Source organism: Cheilinus undulatus, linkage group 5 (assembly GCF_018320785.1).
Source record: "Cheilinus undulatus linkage group 5, ASM1832078v1, whole genome shotgun sequence".
NCBI lineage: Eukaryota > Metazoa > Chordata > Actinopteri > Labriformes > Labridae > Cheilinus > Cheilinus undulatus.
The window spans coordinates 16,362,786-16,382,993 of NC_054869.1; the positions used below are offsets into that span (position 1 = coordinate 16,362,786).

Here is a 20,208-nt window from a genome sequence, read left to right on the forward strand (position 1 = left end):
TTTTTACCTAAAACTCACTAAATTATGCAGAGAAACTGCGCCCAGAAGTACTGCTTTGTAGCTTAACTTACTCTCCAGTGCCCCCAGTGCTTTCCTTAAAGAGGCAATGCACACTGAAATATCTGAAGGCCAACGGGATTTCTTTTGCCAAGAACCTTAAACAACCCAACATAAAAAAGGTGGAAATATCCCTTTAAACCCTGAATGCTTTCTTAAAAGCCCTGAATCTATTAGGTTGGTGAAAAATAATATGCTTCTGATGAGTGTTATGATAGAAAATTGCTGAATGAAATATGTGATAACAAAAAAGCACCCTGCTAATCACAACATTCTTGTTGCCAAGCTGAAAAAAATCTGCCTTTTTTCCTACTAAGAGCTTATAAACACTGTAGTACAAAAACAACTTTTATGACCATTTTTTCATATTAGTGAATATATATTTATATGTTAGACTCCACATTTTGCTTTTGCTTTTCATTTTCATATTTGCTCCATTTGTAAACCTTTACTCTAACTCCATACACTTTCTATGTTATGTAACTTAGGAAATAAACATCATGTCTTCTGCCCCTTTTAAGTAGGCAAAAGTGAAAATGATTGATCTCCATCATGTGGTGTTATGATTTCAGAACGATAAGGCCAGCTTGAGAACAGATTCTAAAAAATATTTTAGCTCTAAAGGATGTTTTTTTAGTTTGAACTGCATCTTTTTGCCTGAATTTTGTTGATTTGCATTTAAAATCTAAATCTGAGCTTGAATTTACTTCGAATAGTGTGTATAGCTGCCCTACAAGTAAAAACATTATGGGGAAGCATGCCCCAAGACCCTTCTATGTTTGGGCTGAGCCCCAGAATCATGGTCATTAGGTGAGTTTTATGCTAAAATGAATTAAATGTGCAAAAAGAATCCTTAAAATATAGGCCTAATTTTGCACATGGCTGCAAAATGTAGGGGTCTGCTACTCCTTGAAGATGCACAGAGACCCCTAATCAGTGGTATTGTCTTGAACCGTATTATACCCTATCACTTTGTTTCTTTTTGTTTCTTAAAATCGAGCATTTAGCGTTAGTTTAGGCAGGCCACGGAGTCGAGCGCCGCCATCTATCTGATCTCATGCAAGCCCTCATCAGCCAACTGATTTGCTCTAAGTCTGCTCTTGGCTAATTGCACTCATGCTGCCATATTTAAACTGCTCTAGCCTGGCTTTACTTTGCTGCTCCCTCTGCAAACTGCTTTTGCAACCCTCCTCCACCCCAGCTCCTCATCTATGCTATATCTTAGCGAACCAATGCCATTCTGTTGTTACTGACACCTGCTATGCTCTGGGTTTACTGCTGCTTTGCTCTCTGCCTTGGCTTTCCTTGCAGGCACAGGAAGAGCAGGAATGTGTGCTGTTCATGCTTGATGCTTTCCACATAGGCTTGTGGAAGAGCAAGGGGATCCCAGAACAGCCACACCAGCAAATATAAATGACAGCAATGAGAGCAAATTAATAGCTGCTAATAAAAAGAAAAATTTATAACCACAAACCATCTGTGTTTCTTAACAAAGTGGCCCTGACGGAATTAACAGCAACTGCAATCCTTGTTTTGAACCATGGGAGACTGTTTGGAATAAGTGTCTTACTGTGTCTCCTCTCCTTTTACACTTTGCCCACAGTTTAAAAAATGATTATGATAAACAAAAAGTATAAAAACTGTAATACAATGCCTTTATTTTCAACTTTAAGTAAAAGCTGGGAAAACATCTGAAAAGCTGGGATGACAAAAAGAGGGAAAACAACATTTTATTTTTACAAACTTTCTTCCCGCACCATCTGCTCTAGTGGTAACCCAGATTGTTTTTATGTATTATGAAACAGAACACAGCCCGAGCTCCTCAGACAGGAGAGTCTTGGCTTGTCTACAGATCTAACTCAAGTCCTGTACTGATCTCAAGCATCGCTAATAAGCATGAAAGGCTGAAAAATACTCTCTTCATTAACATAAAAAGTCTCAATAATTTGGCTAATTTGAGTCAAAGTCTGTTGAAAGTTATTGATGTAAAATTTAAGCCCACTGAATAATAATGCAGTAAATTGTTTAGAGTTATGAGTCATCTAAGACCTTCAAGAAAACAATATAGAAGCTATAGCTGACAATACCTTGACTCACATATGAGTCACACAAGGCTCATTGTATAAAGCACAAATACTGACATCTTTTTTTTTTCTAAGTCTGGATGATGGCTTTAATATCAGTTTTATAATTGGTACCACCAGCCAGCAGGCCACTGATATAAATGGTATACTATGCCATGAACGAGAAAAGGCTGATTGAAGGCCAGCTTGTGAGATAAAGTGGCATCTAATGATGAGGTTAGAAATTGCAAACAAATTGTAAACCACTCCCTTAACCCTCTTTTTCCAAACATATTTCTCTGCGGAATTGTGCTAGTCCATGGACAGCCTACTCAACCCCATTTAATTCAATTTCAGCACTTCCTGGCAGCAACCTCCTTCATTCGAGAGACTGCAGTCTATGCCCCACACGTATAAAGTCAACTTTATCAGATCTTTATCCAGATTTGCAATTTACCTCATAAAACAGTCTTGCTTTAGTAGGCCACTGCAACTGCTTGCTGACTGGAATAAACTGTTTGTTAAGGAGACCCTGATTTGACTCACATTTACATGTTAAATCTGTGTTCTGCTTTTTAAGCTGTCTACACAGAGCAATGCTAGATCAAAAACCTCACAGCAGGTTTAAGTTTGCAAAACAAGTATGTAAAAGGCCTTCTCAAATTTTTCATTGGATCTGAGCCATCTGAGGGGATGGCCAAATGATTAAAATAGTAAAATCAATGACCAAAGAGTTCTTCATGATAAATCTGTATCTCTCTGATGCTCTTCAGAAGGACTTTGAGACCAACGAGCTGTGCTGACCTTTGGTTTTACATGAGACAAAAACAGAGAGAGAGTGCAATGTTTAACCTACTGAGACCGTAGCCAGGCATCCACAGACCAATGAGCAAATGTAAACAGGTCTAAACCTCTGTGTGCATTTTCAGTGTCAAGGTTCACAGGGTGCAATGAAAAATGACTCTGAAGGCTACAATCGACAAGGTGGTTGGCTGCTTGGTTAGCTGCTAGGTAGCTCAAACATTCAATTCATTCAATGGATATTGGATATGGAAAATGGATATTTTTCCGTCTTGCCTGATACACATTTTGGTTCAGCACCCAGTACTCAACCTTATGGGATGTGCGTGCCTTACAACTTTTTTGACAAGATTCCATGTCTGTCATCAGGCAGAACCAGCTTGCAGAGCTCCAATCTGATTGGTTGTACCACGTCGGAGAACAGCTCGAACCAATCAGCGGCATTTGAGAAGAACAATAACCTTGCAAAGCAGATGGATTCGCCCATTTCCGTGTTTCTCACTGGTGACTCCATCTTGCAAATCTCCCATCTGAACAGCTTGGGCCCAGTCAGCATCGAGAGGCAGTACTTCCGGGCACGGCAGAGTCGTCAAGAGCTTCTTTGTTCATACATCGAATTTTTATGGTTATAAGTTCAACATAATGTTGTGGCTGCTGACCCAGATGTCTCCAAAGGCTACAGTAAAATAACAGAACAAATCGTTTACATAGTGGCAAGCTCCCCATTGAGAGAGATACAGCGAAAACACAGTTAACACCTTGCAAGCAAGTATGAAAATGTAAATTCCCAATGGGGTGTCAAAATATGCAGTGACACATGGCAGGCAACATGGAGGAAGAGCTACTGTCTCTGTGGACATCTAGGGCGACTTCTGAAGCAACAAAAATCATAACACTCAAGAAATCATTCTTATCGTATATTCCTTTTCTTCGGTCACCTCGCCCTAAATCTTACAAAATGGTTCCTAAAAAGATAATTAGAGAACAATTTTCCCACTGTTAGGATGGTCAGATCAGATCATTTGATCTTATAATTCAGCCCCTCACTGAATTCAGTTGCTGCTGTCTATTGCTCACACACTATGGCATGCAGGGAGCTTGGGGAGACGGGGTAGAAAATATCTAAAAAGCAAGAGTTAGCCACCCACTCCCAGTTGCATGGCACATCTCCATGCCTCCATTGAGGGCCTTTGAGATGCCAACACAGTGAAGCCTGAGATAGTAAAGCACTGCACCAAGAAAACCCTCCACTGCAGGAGGAAAACATCACTCAGCATTTCTTAATTATTTACAACTCCCGCCCCCCCATTACTTTTCACTCTGTGTAGGTCGCCTCTTTAAGGCAATAGTGCATGCTTTATGAACACAACACAGAACACAGGATCTATGGATGCATCACAGACAGATTGAGAAACTCTTTTTCAGGAAACACCAAGAATGTTTGTTGTTGTTTAGGTCTGAGGCATCAACACATTATCTGTATTTTCAGTCAGACAATGGCACTGACAAGGACCATCTGTGGAACCATCTGCGAAGACTCTTCACCTCTCCAATGTGAGAGTGTTACACCGTTTCAAATGCATGCTCGCAGCGGGAACGGATCCAGTTCCGCATGGCTGGGGAACAAACAGGAAAGACCATCCAGTGACCAACAAGCTACCATGCTGTTATGCTGCTATCACTGTTGGCCAAATGCATGGGACCTAAACGGGCTGGGCAATGCGGGTTTCATTCTTAAATTCACACACTAAAGAGGTCCACATCCTGTTTGTCTCATCTCTAGTGGTTTCCTCAAATTTAGCAGAGAGATGTCTACTTTTTTGGTTGTAATTCAAAGGCCTCTTTAATTCAGCTCTTATTGTAGAAGTAAACAGCTTCAGCACTCAATTAACTGCACTCCAGCAAAAGCCTGCAGTAATTCTCAAATTTTGCCTGGCTGATGGTGATTCATCCCTGGATGCCCATGAGGTAAATGGTGGATCTCTGAGAATGGGCTTCTGATGTATTGGCCAGTCATGCTCCTTCAATTTCCTCCCGTCTTATCTTGGGAAACAAGCACTAGCAGACAGGGGCATTAAATCAGCACAGTAAAGGTCCGTTGTAAAGACACTAAGCATCTGTTCTCTGTTAACAAGAAGTGACCTGCAGCTGGTGGTCACAGCAGATAAACTACATGGCTCCGAACAAATAAAGAAACCAGTCAGATCTCGTATCAATCCCTCAGCATAATGGCTGGGATTGTGTCTCTCTCTGCGCCGCTCTGCTTTGAAGATCTGGCACGGTTCAGCAGCTGGATATCTGACGCTCCCTCATGTCCCACAAGCAGACGAGCAGGTACAACACCCCTGGGTGTTTTTAGCAATTCTCTCATGGAGTAACAGAGACTGCTGTAGTCTGAAACGCTGCGACACTAAAAATAAACTTGTGAAGAAAAAAAACCCTTCTGGATTGCTCAGCAATGTGACTTGAAAATGCAAAGTTTGTTTATCTCTGAGCTGCTGCATCAACATAAGCACAGAGGTGTCAGTCAGATTTAGTAGCTGAGATTATAAATGGAAGAGGACAGATGTGAAAATTCTGGTGTGGATGTCCTCTCCTTCCTCCTCTCTCGGGGGCTGTATTGATTACAACTGTCTTTTCCAATCTGTCTCAGTATTTAGGCAAATCCAGTCACCTGTTCTAAAGATGCTGTGAATCGATTCACAGCCAGAACTCGAAAATGAAGCTACTCTCTTCTAAAGCTCATTCTGTTTGTTTTTTTTTAATATGCACCAAGGCTGGGAACAGAAATCACCACATTTTTGGGGACTGATAAAATATGATTTAGGTTGTTAGCTCCATGCATGGTTAGTAAAGAGGACAGAAAAACATGGAGTCATGCACCTTTACCAATTGTGGCCATGGTAACAGCAAGATCAGAAGAATCACAATGATTAAATGCTCTGTGCATGTAACAGTCTTTTTTGTAGTCCATGATACCTGTGCCAAATTTCAAAGCCTGTGCAGAATGGGCCATTGTTGCATGAACAGTAGCAGTGGATCATTTCTCATGTCAATAAAGATGTTTGGAATTTGTGAAAGATGATGCACTTTGGATGGTTCTTCATGGTTGAAGAGACAGCATGGTTATGGAGGAAAACAAGCTGAAGACATGGAATTATGGGTACAGAAGGCGTGTATTCCTCAGCTTTAAATAATGCAGTTGGTGTGCAGAGCACTTACTTCATCCCGCCATCGTTTTTTTTTTTTTTTTACCTTAACACCCATGTTTCCTGGAGCTCCACATCTCTCATTTTCTCTCGTTTCATGAGATACAGCCTAAGAATCAATTTTCCTCTTTTGTCTCTCGTCTAAATCCGGTCTTTCTCTGGACAGAAACCAGAGGGCTGGCAGAGAGACAGAAACCCAGAGAGAGAGGTATCGGCAGAAGGGTGTCGTCCAATCACTACTGTGGTTGCTCATGTGAGAGGAGGCAGCTGCAGATATCTTTCAGACTGTTCATTCAGTCTTTTCCTCCCCTCCCCCATTTAATCCCCCGTGCTCCAGGTCCGTAGGAGGAGTTGGAGATGAAGGAACAGAGTGGCAGCTTCTTTTTTCTGTCCTCCTTCCATATTAAAATCATAAGAAATGAAGCAAAAAGTCTGTTTACAACGCACACTGCTCTGACCTACAAAGCGTAATAACCCTCGGCTGCAGGATGAGGTAATATCACAACAAGTAAGCGATCACATCACCTGTTCTGTGGCACAGCTGGAGTTGAAAGCTGCCCTACCCACATCAGCATTTGAAGGCATCACTTATGTTTTTCCTCCTAGTCTGCAGGCACATCAAACCTCAGTGTGCACTCCTTAAAAATCCTGCAGCAACGCCCAGGGACTGCAACCACCAAGTCTCCCTCATGACTTACCGGGTCTGTTTTCTTATATCAGATCTGCAATGAGGAGGCAGGGACACAGCCAGCTTCCATTCTTGTTTTAATTAATCTAAAGGGGGCTTTAGCAAAGCTTATGGAGCTACACCCTGAGTAACATTTATCAGCCATTCATGAATAAACTAAGGACATAATCACAACACCAGAGCATGCTGTAGTAAAATCAATGCAATAATTCAAAATAAGAAGCTCTACCAACGCCTCTGCATGAAACATTCTGCAGCAGAGCAATGTTTTCAGTGAGACATTTCCCCTCAAACAAAGAAATCAATCAAACATTCATTTACATATTTTTACCTCTCATGGGTTAATTAGCAGCAGCTCCATGCATACTGAGTTACACTGCACACGTTCACACATTTTTCATTCAAATGGCTCAGTAAGTAGCAGGCTCATAAAGACAATGAAAATGTGTGCAGTCAAATAGGCAATAAATGTGTTTCCTCAAAACATATTATTTCCACTCCCTCTCTCTCTCTTTCTCTAGTGAATGAAATGCTGCATTCATTCAGCTTATAAGTGAGAGATACAAATATGCAAAGTCAGTCTGCAAATGCATAACCTTAATATAATTATAAATGATGTCATGTTAAAATATCGTTAGAAGTAGATGACATAGGATCCTACCTGAGAATCCAGCACTGCTTCTCTCCCTCCTCTCTCTCGGGGAGCTGTCAGGGAATGATGCGGACTAAATTTCTGTGCTGCACTTGGATCCGAGCACAGACTCAGTCATTGCGCATGGTGCCTGTCACCAAAACGCAAGCTTTAATTTTATTCTTTATTTGTACCCGGAGGAGGAGGAGTAGTCTGTGATGCACGAGGCAGAGCGGACCTCCACAATGCGTGGGAACTTGTCTTCTATTCTGCGTGGAGGATGGAAAGCCCTTGGTACCCTGGGAAGGAAACCCCTGGATCTGAAGTGATAACACTGATGCTTAAGTGGATAGTCATCACCTGATCAGATAGTCTCTATTACAGCGAGTAGTGTCTAAATTTGGCTCACCAGTCTTGCAGCCTTAGTGAGAAATCGCTGTCACTTTTAACATTATGCATCGATCTGTAATGATAAATACATGCATTTAACACTGTTTTCACGCATGACTGCGATTATTAGTCCGTGTTTTCCAAGCCTATGTATAAATGCAATCAAATGTTTTCCGGGTATCTCATAATTCTGTATGTCTATCCTCCACAAATACGAGCCTCCACAATTATGATGCAATTAGACAGAAACATGTATAATTTAACAGCACATCATCTACATGTTACTAACCCATAATAGAAGTCTTATTCTCGCTGGCACCTTATTTCCAGTCATATGTATTTGATTTATCCATTTTAAAGCAGTTGTATTTACCAAGAAACTAGTGAAATTCTGTTATCAGTAAAGAGAAAACCTCTATTTCGAATATAACTGCGGAGACACTGCGCCATCTAAGGGGCGAGGTAATTATTGCACCTAGGAATGAATGGAAAACAACCCCTTTGCCGCAAAATAGGGTATATTTCTGTGTTGTATAAATGTAATTTCAATAAAGAAGTGCCAAATCGCGCAATTTCGAAATATGCTTCGATTTTAGTAGCTAGAAATACATGTCGAAACTGTAATAGTGTATGTTCGCCACACCCACTCATAAGAAAACACAGGAAGGCAAGATATTACCCCTTCCCTTATTCCGTATTTGTTCCTAATATTGTCCCTTTTCGGAATTATTTCTTTACTTACATGTCTGACACAAGTGCTGTGTGTAGATATGTTTCAAATAGGCGCAGTTTGCCTACAGCAGTATATATGCAACACAAAAGCGATTAAAAAAAGGTGTTCGTTGAAGTTGTTTTACAAGCATCATGCACGCATGCGCAACAGTTAAACGGAACAATTGGATGTGAATTTATTGGGCTTCTTTGTACAGTTTTACTCAGTTGTGAACACTGATTTAACAGTAATGTTAGATGTCAAAAAATGTTCAAATATCAAGGGGACTAAGCTGGTTTCCGCCTGTAAATGCAGTGGGTGCTGTGTTTTACGTGAATATCTTGTTGTCGTTTCGTCTTTGGTATATAACGTGACTGAATTCATCGTTGTGGTCACCTGACTTCTTGTGTTTCTGGTAAAGAAACATGGCTGCACACCTATCGTACGGCAGGGTTAATTTAAACATTTTGAGAGAAGCAGCACGGAAAGAGCTTCGTGAGTTTCTGGACAAATGTGCGGGGAGCAAGGTAAGAAGAAAATGCACATAAACATGCTAAAGATGGCGGAAACAGCAACAGTTATGCACGGTCATGGACCTGACAGTTAAGCTAGTTCTCCAGTCTACGCTTTCATGGAGCTGTCTGTGATACAAAGTTAATCAAAGTCTGATAAGATGTTAAAGTTATGTTTGTAGCCACAGTGCTGTTTTTTTATTTTTTGTTGTTTGCCTTGTTGTTCCGACGTGTGGTTTAACTGTGTCGTCACACCTTGCCACTACAAGTCTTGATGTGTTGTTGCCTCTTGTTTATTTGTGTTGTTTTTCTCTAATACTGATTATTGTTTGTTTTCCCTTTCAGGCCATAGTTTGGGATGAATATCTGACAGGACCATTTGGACTGATAGCCCAGTACTCTCTACTGAAGGTAAGTGCCTATTTTCTAGTTTTTGTTTTTGAATGCAGACACAGTCTCATAGCTTACAGTGTAATCTAAGGTTGTCAACAAATTTATGCTTTAATACTATTTTGATACCACACGTTAGAATCGCTGTTATTTGAATGATTATTGTATCAAGAGTTGTGAAACTTTCAGAGCAAGAGCTAGATCCCACAGCAGTTACTTTGGAGAGGGATGAATCCTTCAAAATTGCAAGCAAACTCTTGAACATTGTCTAAATTGGCCTAAGAGGATATACATTTTGTAATTATGCAGTTCAGATAGTTTAAAGGAGTTTACCTTATCAGTTCTGTACAGTACAATAATAAAGAAATAATAGGTGCCCAGGACTTTAGGTTTTGTTCCTGTGGTATTAAAACAAGTAGGGATGTACAGATTGTGAACATCCATTTGGTGTGTGACTCTAAATGATGTTTTAGAGGGATGCACAATATTGAATTTATGCCAACAAGTGATATGCTGGTATTCACAAATTGTTTTTAGCACATACGATACCTAAATGTGGTTTGGATCTAAAACAGGGTTCCTAGGATCCTTGAAAATGAAAAAAAAAAATAGTCAGTTGGACTTTTGACATTAAGACTTTAAAAAGTATAATAATTACCAGTTGCAGTCTTACATTTTAGATGGCGCTTTGACTTATGTCTTTATACAGTCTTCTTATTCTGGCAATTTGTATTTGATTTGTATCATTCTTTTTTTGCATTGTTAAGAATCAACTTAGCAATCCTGCTAAATAGTGTTACAATAAATGCCGTTATACAGTACATTGATTAAATAGAGGTATCAAATGTGCCAAAAATGATCCAGTTTGGGCATCTATGACCTAAAAGTTTCTTTTGACATTTCAAAAACAGTGTATTTAAGCCCTGGACCAGTGTACAGAAAAATCTTGCATGCCTTTAATTTGGCTGTGAAAAGTGATATTGATTTTTCCCAAGATCGTCAAAAGGACCCGAAAATCTTAAATTTGATTTTTCAAGGTGTGAAGAAACGCTGTAAGTCTTCAGTCCTTAAAACCCACAATTTAGAGTTGGAGGATGAACAAATTAACAACGCTCAGCTCGTAAAATACACTATGAAGTGTAAGGAATGGTAATGATTAAAGAAAAAGACTATGGCTGACATGGGTCTGTCAGTCTGAGCTAACGGTACAATAACATTTGTTCATATGGCTAATATTTAGAGCACATATTGGCAGATTTTTAGGGTATAAATATAAGCAGAAACTTTAATATCTACTGATACGATAATTCACTTTTTAGGCCAATATCTGCCAATACTGTTAAAAAGCCAATAATATTGTGAATCCCTAATATTTGACCATAAAAACAGATCTGAGGTGTCTGACATGTCACCTCTTCTGCCCAATAGAAACCGTTCAGGTTTTTTTACTAAATGCAAAGACTAAATTGAAACTACTAAAAGATAAAAATCTGCTCCTGACATCTTTTCATGCTTCATTATTTTGATGTCAAAAAGGCTGATATTACCAATTTTGATGTTGTACTTTTGCACCGTAGAAACAAGTACTGATATTGTTTGATTTTCGATAGCATTGTACCCAAGTTTAAAGTTCTCTTATTGTAAAGACTCAAACATAATACATGTATCATAACAGCTTAGGTTTGTATTGATTGCAGATCTCATACCTTTTTATTGCTCTGTCTTTCAGGAACATGAAGTTGAAAAGATGTTCACCCTCAAGGGTGGCAGGCTGCCCGCTGCTGATGTCAAAAACATTATCTTCTTTGTTCGCCCCAGACTTGAGCTCATGGACATCATTGCTGAAAATGTGTTCAGGTTTGTTAATATTCATATTTTCATCTATTTATTAAGTATTTTATTTGTTCTTTTTGCAAAGCTTCCAATAGTATTGAACATTTCTCTTTTAGTGAGGACAAGATGCACTCTGCAAGAGACTTCCACATCTTGTTTGTGCCTCGACGGAGCATGCTGTGTGAACAAAGGCTTAAGGAACAGGGAGTGTTAGCCTCTTTCATTAACATTGACGAGTACATCCTGGACCTGATTCCCTATGATGGTGACCTGCTCTCCATGGAGTATGAAAGTGCTTTCAGGGTGGGTTTACCGTCTACACTGCTCATTTTGAAGCCATTCTTATGAAATACCTGTGTGTTGTCTAAAAGTTAAAGTTAACAAATGTCCAACTGACATTAAGGGAAGCTGAAGGCACTAGTTTGAATTGTACACTTCATCCAGGTTGTTTTGTAGTCTACATCTAACTTGAAAGATTCTTTCTGCCTTTGTCTCCTATAGGAGTGCTATTTGGAAAACGACCAAACAAGCCTTTACCACACAGCCAAAGGCCTCATGACTTTACAGGCATTGTACGGCACCATCCCACAGATCTGTGGGAAAGGAGAATGTGCTCGGGTAAATAGATTGTATAAATAAAAAAAAGCTTTTTTGCACATGGATAACAACTTAGGAGCTGCCAGGTGGATAAATGTGCTTTAAAATATATTTTCCATTTTTTTCTCAGCATGTTGCCAACATGATGCTGCGGATGAAGAGAGAGTTTGCTGGCATTCAGAATCAGATCCTTCCTGTGTTTGATACTCTCCTACTCCTGGACCGTAATGTCGACCTGCTCACACCCCTGGCAACACAGCTCACCTATGAGGGTCTCATTGATGAGATCTATGGAATCACTAATGGTCAGAATAAACTTTTATGACAGTTTGTCTTTGCATGTAACTGTCAGACTATGTGGTTTTCTTGAAGCTGCATGTTTGTTTGTATGCATCCTTGGTTACGTTATTTTTACCCCCTCTTACTCACAGGTTACGTTAAGTTGCCTCCTGAAAAGTTTGCACAGAAGAAGCAGGGTGAGGCGAGCAAAGATTTACCAACAGAGCCCAAGAAGTTACAGCTCAACTCAGCAGAGGAGCTGTATGCAGAGATACGGGACAAAAACTTCAATGCTGTTGGTGCAGCGCTCAGCAAGAAGGCCAAAATAATATCTGCTGCTTTTGAGGTTGGTGCTCTGGTACATTTGCCCATTCTGTAAAGATAATGGTGCAAAAAGAAAACAAGTGCAGTGGGTGATACTCTCAGGGAGCTGTAATAGATCACTGTCAGACATCCCAGCTAAACTATTATGATTATAATCTCTGTGGCATTTTACTTCAAAGGTCAAAAACACAAATCAACCAGGAAAGGAAAGTGATGACAATCATCTAGAGATAAGAGAATCATTCAGGCAGTATGCTGAACAGCCAAACATATTAGCATCTCTTATCAGATCACAAATTACATTGATTTTAACCACACTGGTGGTGATTACCTCTTGATAAGCACATTTGTATGAAGGTGTTTCTTTGCTAGAAAGCAATGACTTGAAAAGCCTTGTAGTGCAGTGTGAGGGAGACCTCCTGCATATCAGTAGTGTAGTGCAGGTATGTGGAGTATACTAACTTCTAACCCCCCTCTCTACGAATGGTTAAGGCAACAGAAAAGTAATCTGGGTACAAATATGTGTTGCTTTGTAATGCATTAACCCCATCATTGCTGAGGAATTTGGAACCACTTAATCAAAATGCACAGTCATGTGGTTCTCAGCCTATACCTGTGGGCCAGTGGTGATGGTAAAATCAGCTCCAATTTGCCTGTTAATTTCATAATAATCATTGCTTCTTAAAGAGGCATAACTCAAATGACTGTGTGAATACTAAAGGTATGTATTTTAGGTGAACTAAGCATGCAAGATGGCCCTATGTCTTTGTTTATAACACAGGGTGGTAATCCTTTGCTGGATGGGCCGCTTAAAATAACTGAGGGTTAATCAGGAGTATACTCACTTCTTCAGGTGCCTTTACAACACTGCTGCATATCATAGATACATAGATAGATCAGACACAGTATTAATCATGAGGGAAATTCAAGCATACAGTTCCAGCTTACAACTACATGACATGATACGTCTGTTACATTTCAAACCCCTGCCCCCAATATGTGTGTAAGATCAAAGTTAAGTCCTTACAGAAATGATTATTCCATATTCAAAAAACAGAATAAAAGAAACAACAAAAAACTTTCAAGAAATAAAATAAATTCACTTATACAATTTAACAAATAAGAATTAGAGATATTCAAAAGTAACAGCAAAGTACAGCAGTGTCTGTGTGGGGGTTGTACAGTTTGACAGTCCATATCAACATGCAGCCTGGAGGTGCAGTGGAATGTAATAACTAAAATCTTAGGGTTTCAGAAACATTTATTGTTTTTCTGTTGCTATTTTGTCAAAAACATATTTTTGACGGCCACTGGTAGCCAAATGGTTAACGCCTGCCACCTTGTATGCGTGCCGTTGTCCTCAAAGCAGGCTGTCTGGGTTCAGACCTAGCCTGTGGCTCCCTTCCCACATTATTCCTCCATTCTCTCTCCTGAAATTCTGACTCCGTCCACCGTCCTACCTGAACAAGAACTGTTGTGTTGTGTGAATAATTTCTTGCCATTTTTATTGATTAAGAAAAAAATCTGCTTTTCTGACTTTTCAAATTAAGGAATAAATGATCAGTATGCCTTTTTTTAATCTTTTTTTTTTTTGTTTGTTTTTTTAGGAGCGCCATAATGCCAAGACGGTTGGAGAAATAAAACAGTTTGTGTCTCAGCTGCCTCACATGCAAGCAGCACGAAGTTCACTAGCCAACCACACGTCAATAGCAGAGCTGATCAAGGACATAACAAGTGCGTAAACAACTGCCTCACATAACTGCATAACCATTTAAAACCATTATTATTTCAAATCAACTTCAAATACCCATTTTCAAAAGTAATAATAGAATTCCTTTGAATATTTTTTTATGTCTGATGTTAAACACAGTATTGGGGCTTTTCCACTACCTGACAGTTGGCTGTGCAGGGCTACGCTGAGCCGTGCCCAGAATAGTCCTGCTCAGGAGCAGGGCCCAAGCGCACCCCACCTCCTAGCGTGCCCCGGTGATGTCACAGTACTTTGTTATAATTCAGGGACGCCTTGCAGATGTGTTTAAGTAGCAACTGCTGCACCAAACTATGAAATACCGGTCAGATTACCAATGGAAGAAAAATGAGTGCTTCTTCTTCTGGCGGAACATAACAGTGCTTTCTGAAGCACAGCTGTTTAATGTCATCAGCTCAGAGCGCTGCGTCATCAGCTCTAGATATGCCCTCAGAGGGGTAGCTGTGTGGTGCAATTTCTTCTCATGTTATGAACTGTAGTCTCATAATACAATATTGTCTCCACAAAATATTATTTTTTCCTGTGTATTCATATTGAAAGACAAGTAGAGTTTTTTTTCCATCACATTTTTTGACTGCTAACTTCCTGGGTGCCTAATCAGCTGATCTTATACAGGTTTGGTCATACTGTCTAGATTGACAGGATGACCACGCCCCCTACTGTTGTGCAGCTTGAGGGCTGCGTCCCGGGTGTGGGAATGTTGACAGCTTCTCTCACTCATTGGTAGTACATGTTGCTCTCTGCCACATCATGGACTGGGAAAACTCTAAAGTAATTGTTCAGGGTGCAACGTGATGGATCAGGGAGATTCAGAAACAGACCCTGGACAGCAGGGGGTGTGGTCATCCTGTCTAGACAGGACAACCAAACCTGTATAAGACTGGCTGATAAGACACACCAAAGCAACATCACATGACTCTTCTGTGGAAGACTGTAGGACCTTAGCATTTGAAACATGTCAAGGTTAAAAAAAAAAAAAAGTCAATAGAGTCCCATGTTTCATTTTAGGTGCATTTTTTAAAATGTTTTCTGTATTTGCTAATATAAAGCATTACATCTAACTCATAATTCTTGTTTCAGCATCTGAGGCTTTCTTTGATAACCTTACAGTGGAGCAGGAGTTTATGACCGGAGTTGACACAGACAAGGTATTCATTACTTTAAATATTATAAAATGTTAAATATTCAAGGGTTTAAATTATTTTCTCAATTCTACAAATTAAAGAAGATGAATTGTTGCGTTCCATCTGACATAGATTTCAGTACATACTTTATAAAAGATACAAAGTAATTTGTTTACTCTGTATATGCTTAGGCTTTACTTCTAATGTGTATTGTTTCGACCCTCAGGTGAACACGTATATAGAGGACTCCATTGCCCAGAAAGATCCACTAATCAAGATTTTGCGACTGGTGTGTATGCAGTCAGTCTGCAACAACGGCCTCAAGCAGAAAGTGTTAGATTACTACAAGAGGGAGATTCTCCAGGTAGAGCCAGCTTTTTAAATAAAGTATTATATTAGATAGACAGTAACTTTTTGTAATAACCCCTTTTCTTTTCTTGTAAAGACGTATGGTTATGAACACATTCTTACATTGAACAACCTTGAGAAGGTGGGTCTTCTGAAGCCACAGACGAGCTCAAGAAACAACTACCCCACTATCAGAAAGACACTTAAACTGTGGATGGAGGACGCCAATGAACAGGTACAAATGAAGCATAAGGGTGATTTTTTTTTTTTTTTACTTATATTTTATTCGCTTTTTTAAAGTAAGAACAGAAGCAAATCATACATACAGAGCTTGGTGTCAGAAAAGAGTTGTCCATCTAGCCTCTATAACAGTTGTCCATTATTTTCATGTTCTGTAAATGGATTTAAAGTCGTTCCATTTTCTCCATTTTCGGGTGCTTGACTCTTGTTGAAGCTGTAAAGCATGTGTCAGTTTCTCCCTATCATGTATTTCTTCCAAAATGTCCAGTAAGTTTCTCTCATTGGGAGGGTCCTCCTTTTACCATTTCCTTGTAAAAGTCTTCTTTGATGCCGCTAGAAGTATTTTAACCAAGTATCTGTCTTTAGCATGTATGTTTTCTTGTGTGAGATTACCCAGGTATAATACCTCAAACATCATGGGAAGCTCATATCCTAATACTGCTTTCTTTCCTTTCCACATTCCTACTCAATATATAGTTATGTTCATACAATACCAAAAAACACTGGTGTGATCAACATCCTGCTCTCTTTACAATCTCCAGCAGGGCTGTGAGACCAGCAGAAACCTTTTCTTTAAACTAGGGGTGATAAAAAATCTGACAATATTCCTCCAGCAGAATTCCCTCCAGTATCTAGAGCTGGAAGTCATCATCTGTGTCCTGCACATGTTATACCACTCAACTTCTGTTATTTCCCTCTTTATTTCCCTTTCCCATTTTTTCCATTATATAAAGAGTTGATGTTGTTCTATTTCTCACAATGCTTTGGTACAACACTGGTATCGTTCTTTTTACTGAGTTTCTGTGCACACTACACAGGTCAACAATCGGCCCGTTTAGCTCATCCTAGAAATCTAGCTTGATCTCTTTATTGAAATAATCGCTAGCCCGTAGATACATAAAAAATTCTTGTTTGTCTAATTCATACTCTCTTCTTAGTTTTAGAAAGCTTTTGATTTCTCCTTTTTTAATTATTGTATTCAGTATTGTTATGCCTCTCTTTGCCCATTGTTTAAACCTTTGGTTTAAAATACCTGGTTCGTATGCAATCCATCTCAAAATCTTTGTTTCTTTCTCCAAGTTGCATCTCTAAGCATAAGGGTCTTTAAGAATAAACTTTGCATTTTTAAAGCAGGTAGAGGAGGACCATGATGTCTTTGTATGTTCTTTTATTCCTGCAGAACCCCAACGACATCTCCTACGTGTACAGCGGCTATGCTCCTCTGAGCATCAGACTGACCCAGGTCTTGGCCCGACCTGGCTGGCGCAGCATCGAGGAGGTGTTGAAGATGCTTCCTGGCCCTCACTTTGAGGAGAGACAGCAGCTTCCTGCTGGGCTTCATAAGAAACGTAAGGACCGATGCAAACAGCTGTTTGTCCTGCTGCATGCTCAACAGAATGAAAGTAAATAAGCTCCCGCCTGCTGCATGTAGATAAGACACGGGCTTTGTTTCTGTTTGGTCGACAGCAGATTGATAACAGAAAAGCCGACAAGCACTGTGAGTGTTCTGTGTCTGTGTTGGACAGAAGGCTAGATAAAAAGGCGCTGTCTGTGACCAGTGCTTTCTCTCAGTTTCCACCATTTTTCAGTTGGCAGTAAAGGGTGTTAAACTCATCTGAATAATGAATTTAATTATACACTCAATTTGAAAAGTGCTAATTGGAATAGAGTTTGGGCATGAGACAGTTGACTTGTTTTTACATGCCTCTCTTAAATCTAATTTAAAAAGGTGATAATAGAGGACTGATCTAGAGGGAGGATGGCGGCTTAATTAATGTTTTCACATTTTAAAATAAGGTGCTTAAGCAGATGGGACCTTGCCCTCTATTACATCCAGTTTTATCTTAACATAATAGAAAAGGAATGGATTAACCATAGCAAAGTGAAATAAAGAAAAGAAATTATCTATATGTGTCCCCTTTTATTGTAAATGTTACACGCATTTTCTTTTGTGTAACACAGGTCAGCAGGGGGAGAATCGGACGACTCTGGTGTTCTTCCTCGGTGGCGTCACATATGCAGAAATAGCTGCTCTTCGCTTTCTCTCTCAAATGGAAGACAGTGGGATGGAATACATTATAGCCACCACAAAACTCATAAATGGCACGACTTGGATCAAATCTCTCATGGACCGACCTGAATCTCAGACACCCTGAGTCACCTGCACGCACACCTGGATACATCAAACATCCCATCAGAGAAGCTCAGCTGCTGTTTCATGTCTGTATCTGTGTGCTGCAGGTGTTTCATTGATGTTTGTGCAGGTTAAGCAACATCAGGCTCTTTAAAGGTGATCAGTGGAGTTTCTCTGTAAGCAAAGTGATGTTTATATTTATTGTTTTCATCCTAAAGCATTCTGTCTCAACTCTCGAGTATTACATAAAGAAAGACTTCATTTTCTTGGCAAGCTATTTTTTCTGTATGCTGTGAATATTTCATTTATATATCCATGTTTTAGTAATGTCCATGATGTTAATTTACTGTGTTTCTTTTAATAGTATCACTGTTGGCATCATACTATTCACAATGGTTATAAAATGCCTGTCCTTTCTGACATCATGATCAAGGCAGAAAGCTTAAACACTGCTTTAATGATACATAACTGAGTTTAAGGTTGAACTTTAAAAAACATAATAATTCTGACTGATAGTTGCAATTTTACTCACCTCTACACACATCAACAAAGACAATGGCAGAGACCATCTTGAGGGTTGTTTGGCCATATTTTAAGTTAAAACATATTTCATAACCCTATGAGCTTTTGTGAGGAAATGCTAAATTAGCATTCAGCTTCCCTACAGCTAACATTATTTGCTAGAAATTTCTCCCCACTGTATTTGTTGTCCATTTTAGAGAAAGTTCATGGCGCTGTCTTAAAAATTATAAAGCCTTTTCTGATGGTTTGATATCCAAATACGTGGAGTTTTGACTGTCAAAATAAAAGGAATCTTAATTATTTTAAAGAAAGTGCCTTGGAAGTTTTGGTATAACTGTATGGATAGTGCCTATGAAAAATATTCATCCCCTTGGATGTTTTTACCCTTTTATTGATTTATCAATCAATCATGGTCAATGCAATTGGGCTTTGTTGACCAAAAACCCAACAAACTAAAAACCTCTTTAATGTCAAAGTGAGACCAGATATCTACAAACTAATGTCAGTTTAAAATATGGAATGTAAAATAAGTGACTATATAAATATTCACCCCCTTTAAAGTGACTGGTCTAATTCAACAGAGGTTCAGCCAACTGATGATGGTAGTCTCACAATTAGTGAAATGGAGATCACCCGAATGCAGTAAATTTGTCTCAGGTGTTTGTAGTATAAAGACATCTTTTTTTCAAAGGTCCAGTCACTGGTTAATTAGTATTCCTGGCTACTATTACACAATGAAAACAAAAGAACACTCCATGCAACTCAGAAAAAAGGTTAATCAAAAAGTACAAGTAATGAGATGGATACAAAACAAATCAGACACTGAACATCACCCAGAGTTCAGTTAAATCCATTAGCAAGAAATTGCAAATCTCAACTAGAGTTTGCCAAAAAGCATGTGGGAGACTCCATGGTTAAGTGGAAAAAAAATTCTGTGGTCTGATGAGAGCAAAATGGTGCTTTTTGGCCATCAGACAAGATGCTTTGTTTGGTTGACACCGAACACTGCACATAACCACAAACACATCCCCACTGGGAAGCACAGTGGTGGCAGCATCATGCTATAGTGGTGCTTCTCAGCAGCCGGCCCTGGAAGGCTTGTAAAAGTAGAAGGTAAAATAATCTTATTCAGTCTGAAAGAGAAGTAAGGCTTGAGAGAAGATTTACTTTCCAGCAACACAATGGTCCAAACCATACAACAAAAGCTACACAGAAATGGTTTAAAGGCATCAAGGTGAATTCTGGAGTGGTCAAGTCAAGACCCAGACCTCAATCCAATTGAGAATGTTTGGCTGGACTTGAAAAGGGCTGTTCACGCCCAATCCCCATGCAACCTGTCAGAGATTGAGCAGCAAGAAGAATGGAGTAAAATTGCAGTGTACAGATGTGCAAGTCTGATTGAGACCTATCCACACAGACTCAGTGCTTCATTGCATCCAAAGGTGCTTCTGCTTAAAGATGACTTGAATGGGGTGAATGTTGACGTTACTCTGCAATATCTGTTTTCACTTTTTGTTTTATCCCAATCCAAATAGAACCTAAAACACCTCTAAGAAATGCTCCTTCCTACAGTTTATTGATTTCAT

The 20,208-nt window shown here is 39.4% G+C and overlaps 2 protein-coding genes across 2 annotated transcripts in view; one reads left to right on the forward strand and one right to left on the reverse strand.

The window, feature by feature from the left end:
- Positions 1-8,212, reverse strand: part of LOC121510000 (rabphilin-3A-like) — a 30,765-nt gene extending 22,553 nt beyond the window's left edge. Inside the window, exons 1-2 of the mRNA XM_041787854.1 lie at positions 8,129-8,212; positions 7,480-7,769 (exon numbers count right to left, since the gene is read on the reverse strand). The gene's annotated coding sequence lies outside the window, so the exon portion shown is untranslated. The remainder of the gene's footprint in view (positions 1-7,479; positions 7,770-8,128) is intronic.
- A 726-nt stretch (positions 8,213-8,938) lies between these two features.
- Positions 8,939-18,880, forward strand: vps33a (VPS33A core subunit of CORVET and HOPS complexes). The gene is made up of 13 exons (XM_041788442.1): positions 8,939-9,078; positions 9,409-9,474; positions 11,183-11,310; positions 11,403-11,589; positions 11,788-11,904; positions 12,014-12,188; positions 12,315-12,508; positions 14,094-14,220; positions 15,335-15,402; positions 15,605-15,742; positions 15,824-15,961; positions 17,147-17,315; positions 17,929-18,880. Exons 1-13 carry the CDS (start codon positions 8,977-8,979, stop codon positions 18,120-18,122), a joined length of 1,803 nt encoding a protein of 600 aa, XP_041644376.1. The 5' UTR covers positions 8,939-8,976; the 3' UTR covers positions 18,123-18,880.
- Positions 18,881-20,208: the final 1,328 nt, after the last annotated feature.

Excerpts from the sequence above, each read along its gene's own strand:
- vps33a (XM_041788442.1), top strand. The coding sequence starts at position 8,977 with ATGGCTGCACACCTATCGTACGGCAGGGTTAATTTAAACATTTTGAGA. Across the intron at positions 15,403-15,604 it reads CCGGAGTTGACACAGACAAG|GTGAACACGTATATAGAGGA; the intron begins GTATTCATTACT and ends TTCGACCCTCAG. Across the intron at positions 15,962-17,146 it reads TGGAGGACGCCAATGAACAG|AACCCCAACGACATCTCCTA; the intron begins GTACAAATGAAG and ends TTATTCCTGCAG.